Source organism: Talpa europaea (genome assembly GCF_964194135.1).
Source record: "Talpa europaea genome assembly, chromosome: 1".
Classification (NCBI taxonomy): Eukaryota; Metazoa; Chordata; class Mammalia; order Eulipotyphla; family Talpidae; genus Talpa; species Talpa europaea.
Window position 1 is genome coordinate 135,254,682 of NC_140073.1, and position 5,013 is coordinate 135,259,694.

The 5,013-nt window shown below is 34.9% G+C and overlaps 1 protein-coding gene across 1 annotated transcript; it reads left to right on the plus strand.

Moving 5' to 3' along the window:
- Positions 1 to 935: 935 nt before the first annotated feature.
- FAM237A (family with sequence similarity 237 member A) lies at positions 936 to 4,924 on the plus strand (the record flags this gene model as incomplete). Its single annotated transcript, XM_084232388.1, has 2 exons — positions 936 to 1,347; positions 4,785 to 4,924. 2 exons carry the CDS (start codon positions 936 to 938, stop codon positions 4,922 to 4,924), a joined length of 552 nt encoding a protein of 183 aa, XP_084088514.1.
- Positions 4,925 to 5,013: the final 89 nt, after the last annotated feature.

The window sequence follows — 5,013 nt, forward strand, 5'->3', positions numbered from 1 at the left end:
GTATGTCCCATTTTTTTCCTTTGTGTTAGCATTGTTTGAGTGTGATATATATTTTGCACAGTCTGTGAGGAATCAAATAAGTTTTTTTCTGAAAAAAATAAAATTTGGGTTATTATTTTAAGGACATCATTTCTTATTGCACTAGCTCAAAGTGTAACATAAAAATAATTCATGTGGATGCCTTGATTTTATTGCAACAATCTTTAAGAGTCAAAAAATATGAATGAGAGGCAAATGCTTTTTTTTTAAAGTATTGATATTTGTATTGATATTTGTAGCAAAAAATAGACAAGTGATAAAGCATGAGCTTTATGAAAATTATACCAGAATTGCAAAAACACTTTAGGTGTTTGTAAAATGTCTACTGATTCTACTCTAAAGGGTTGAAGATAGGCCCCTTGGTCCCCAAACTTTTAGCACATTACCTTGTGTTTATTTTTATTTATAACATTAACAATTTTTATGCCTCTTAAAAAAGTAAAACTCACTATGATTAGGAAAGCACTTAAGGGCAAAATACATCAAAATTCTTAATTGCATGGGAGTCCTGGATTAGGATAACTGAGGCTGGGCTTAATTAAGATACTGTAAAGTAATTTAAAGATTTTAAATTTCCACTTAATACTCTTTTAAGTTATTTTCTTCTGTACTAGGGAGAAAAAGTTCACTTATTCATTTTTACAAAGGAACACATTTTAGGAATAAATATTTTTTAATCTAAGTATCTTGATTTTATATTACTTGACTTGGCAGTAAGTCACTTTAACTAGAGTGGGGCTTGTGATGTGAGAGGTATGATAAGACTTTTCCTACTTTAGAATATGGTGTTTCCTTTGCTGGTACCAAGGTTTTTTAAAGAACGGTTCTTTTCTTTATGGAGTAGAGCACAAATAGGACTTATGTGAGGTTTTTCTATCCTGTGCAGTTTCAGGACCATGGCCAATCTTGGCAACAGAAGAGGGATCTACCACCCCTTGAGCTTCACCTGCTCCCTGATCATTATGGGACTGTGCTGTGTGTCTCCTTTCTTCTGTCACAGCCAGACAGATCTGCTGGCTCTGAACCAAGCTGATCCTCAGTGCTGGGAATCTTCTTCAGTGCTTCTCCTGGAAATGAGGAAGCCTCGAATTTCTAACACTGTTTCAGGTTTCTGGGATTTTATGATCTACCTGAAGTCATCTGAGAACTTGAAGCATGGGGCACTGTTTTGGGATCTGGCTCAGCTCTTCTGGGACATCTATGTGGACTGCATCCTTTCCAGGAACCATGGCTTAGGAAGGAGGCAATTGGCTGTAGAGGAAGGAGCGATCTCAACAGTGCATCCTCAACACAAAGGGATAAAACAAGGTGGTCAGCCCCAGGGCCCACATCTTTGAAAGGGCCAACCAAGTATGAATGTGCTGAATTGTGAGGAAGAGGACAAGGGCTTTAGAGGGGACTTCACTGGCACATATCTTCCTCTCAGGGGTGAACCACAAGAGTACACAAAAATAGGAAACCAGATAGTACTTCCTTTTGCATTTCATAGTAACTGTTAATGTCAACAGAATATCAGTGAGGAAGAGTCAGAAAGACATGTAAGAAAAAGTATTCCCAAAATACAAAAGGGATGCCCCTAAATTAACAATTTTTCCATTGGTTTAGACATTGGCAATTATAATCTTGTTTTCTTGCTGTGTAATTGGGAAGATTTGAATATATATCTCAGGGATATTCACAACACACAGCTTTTGCTTTTTTTTTTTTTTAATGCCTTCATCTAACTGGGGGCAAAGAGGAAGATGTTCTTATTTGATGAAGAAAAGTGTAGGAAAATTGACTGGCGGACATACTAACTCATTGTTGCTTTTTGAGGAAATTTCAAACAAGTAATTAACTTCCAAAAAGTCAAGTGATTAATTTCAACCAATGGAGAGATCTCACAGAAATAAAATTTATATCCAAATACAGTCTTCTCCAGGGAAACTAGAAGGAATATTCTTTAGAGAATTAGAATGAGGTTGAATGAGCCTCTGTGAGTAAGCTGAGCGATGTCTTCAGCTTATTTATGTTGCTATTGTTTCCTTCTTGGTGTTTTTTCAACCAATAAGCTTCCAGCAGTTGCAGCAAAGGCTATTTGGGTGGCAGTAATTCTTAGAATTATTTATGCACTAGTGGAAAACTGAGACATAACTAATTTTAGGATTTGTATTCCTGCAATTTCTCTATTATAATAGCAATTAACAGTAATAGTTCTAGCTCAACCCTTTCCCAAGATATTATAAAGCATTTATATATTTAGTTTTGACCTCAGTTGCTAAAAATTCTTATGATTTACTGATCCATAAAACTAGGTAATCCATTGCTATTATTTATAGATAAATCTATTATTTTGGCAAGTGTTATTGTAACTTAAACCAATTTCCCTTTTAAGAGGAAATATTTTCTCAGCATCTTAGCTTCTAAGGAGGAATACAAAATTAGTGTCTTTTAATGCTGGCTACCAATATTTTAAAAATAGTTTGACGAGAGGCTGCCCAGATATCAGCATCAGTAAGGGCTGTTGAAAGTGGGTTATAAGGCTCCTTCTTCTGTTCTTACTATATTTAGCTGTTGTATTCAAATCCCTACCAATGTTTCCTGTTTTGTATTTTGTATTTCGTACTCACTTTGAATTATTCAAAAGTCTACAAAATAATTTAAAGGGATATTACATTATTTGTGTTCAGTTAAACATGACAATAATTTATTAAATATATATTACATAATCATGTATGTATATGTACATATAGTTTTTGGGGTTTTTTGTTTTTTTTTTTTTACTAAAACAGCTTTCAGCTTGATTGCTTTCAACAAGACTATTAGAATGGTCTGGTTACATGTAGTTTTTTGGCCATAATGTAACTTGGCATTTCTACCTTCTTGTAGAAAAAGCAGTAGATTTGTCTTCAGCATTGGAAGCCACTTTCTTCATCTTACTGCAGAGCTGCTACTGACTCATCTGGTGTGCAAACTTTACCTGGAGTTGTTATTCGAGTAGCAGGAGTGAATATTTCACTTTATTAAAGTTATTTTAAAGTCTGACATAAACAATTTTTTGTAGATCAGGAAATAAGACTTTCCATTTGATTATATAATGATAGAGGTTCTTGGGTCAAGGAGACACCATGTCTAAATGTTAATAGTTTCAGGAACATCAAGATTTTATCTCAAGAGGCTTGATTAAATCTCTAGTGGTTCAACTGAGCTCTGGATGTACCTGCACAAATTCTTCACTATATTTTTTTCTTTTGTCCCTGAGAGATTAATATACTATCAGGTTGGGATGGTGGTGAGGGTGAAGAGTCTGTCTCTATAGCTCTCAGAGAAATCATATATAATCAGGGCATAAGGGAAGAGCTAATAGAAGAATCTATATACCATGCAAAATGGTTCTTGTTATTTTGATATCTTCATATTTAAAGAAGCAAATACAATAGAGAAATGTTGCTATAAGCCATTCTTGTTAAAATATAAACCTATATAATTTTATATGTTAACATATTTGTTGATATTGGGTCAGCAAATATGAAAATGAGTTATCAAATTGTTGTGTAACCTTGGGCAAGTTAATCAATTTATTTAGCCCTTAGTTTCTAATCTGAAGAAAAGGGGTATGAAAAGAATTAGATGACCCACAAAGTCTCTTCAGCTTCTCTGTTGTAATGTTCTCTCACTATTCAAAAGAAATGTATGAATTTATAACAAAATATAATGGGTGGTTTAAAGTTTTTTCTTTATATCTTTATTTTATAAATTACATAATGATCATTTTTACTTTTTAAATCAGAAAAATATAAAAATGTATATTAATTAATAAGTCAATGCATTTGTTATAAATTCACTTAATTTATATTATTTAAACTACATATTTAAACTACACAAAATTTCCATAAACACAAATTACATATACACCACTTGTAATAAATTTATACAGAATTCTGAATTTATAGCAAATATATATATTCTTTTACCATTAGTCACCACCCTTTGGTTCTCAAATATTTGAACTACTTGCTCTCCCCATTCTTTGAGACAGGTCCTGCATAGCTCTTCTGAAAATGTCAAAGGCATTCTTTTGTTTTTTTAAAAAGATGAAAATGGGCCTCCCCGGTGGCGCAGCGGTTGAGCGCTGCGCTGCGAAGCTGCCCGTAAACCTCTGCAGCAGCACCGGTTCGATCCCCGGCTGCTCCACGGCCACCGGAGGAGGGTCCCACATGGCGCACAGACCTCCCCTGCCGCCCGCTGCTCCCCTCAGCAGTGTACTTTGGTCCTTCTGCCTGCTCTGCTCCCTGCTCTGGCTCTGGTGAATTCTCTCACCCTCCCGTGCTTCTGACTGTACCCAGTGCTTGAATAAATACATACATACATACATACATACATACATACATACATACGAAAACAAAAAAACAAACCCAAATCACCTGCCATCATCCTTTACACCCCTTTTAACCACTTCTCTCACCCCCACCCTCTTAACCTCTGGTAACCTCACTTTGGTTATCTATGACCACTAATATTTTTTATTTTGTTTCATCAGTTCATTTACTTTATTTCCATTTTATTTTGCTACAAACGGCAAAACTTCTTTCTTCATAGTTGGGTAATATTGTATTGCATGGCTAGACCTCATCTTATTTATCCATCTTGCAGTGGGCACTTAGGTTACTTCTGAAAACTTTCCTTTTAAGACTAATGAATTGATACTTAACTAACCTGAAAATAATTTGGTGACCTAAGGACTAATTCCTTTTCTCTGCTTTCAGGTGTATCTCCTCAGCAATTAAGAAGCCCTTTCCTAAAGAAGAAAGAGTTGATTGAAGATTGGATAAGCATGAACCTGCGCAGGAGTGGGTTTAAGCTCATTGGAAAGGTGACCGGTGGCCTGGAAATAAAGAGAAAATAAATCTACCCTCATTACTAACTCACATTTGGAATTAAATATATACATATATTTTTTCATGACTATTGATCACTCACTGAAATGATGGAATA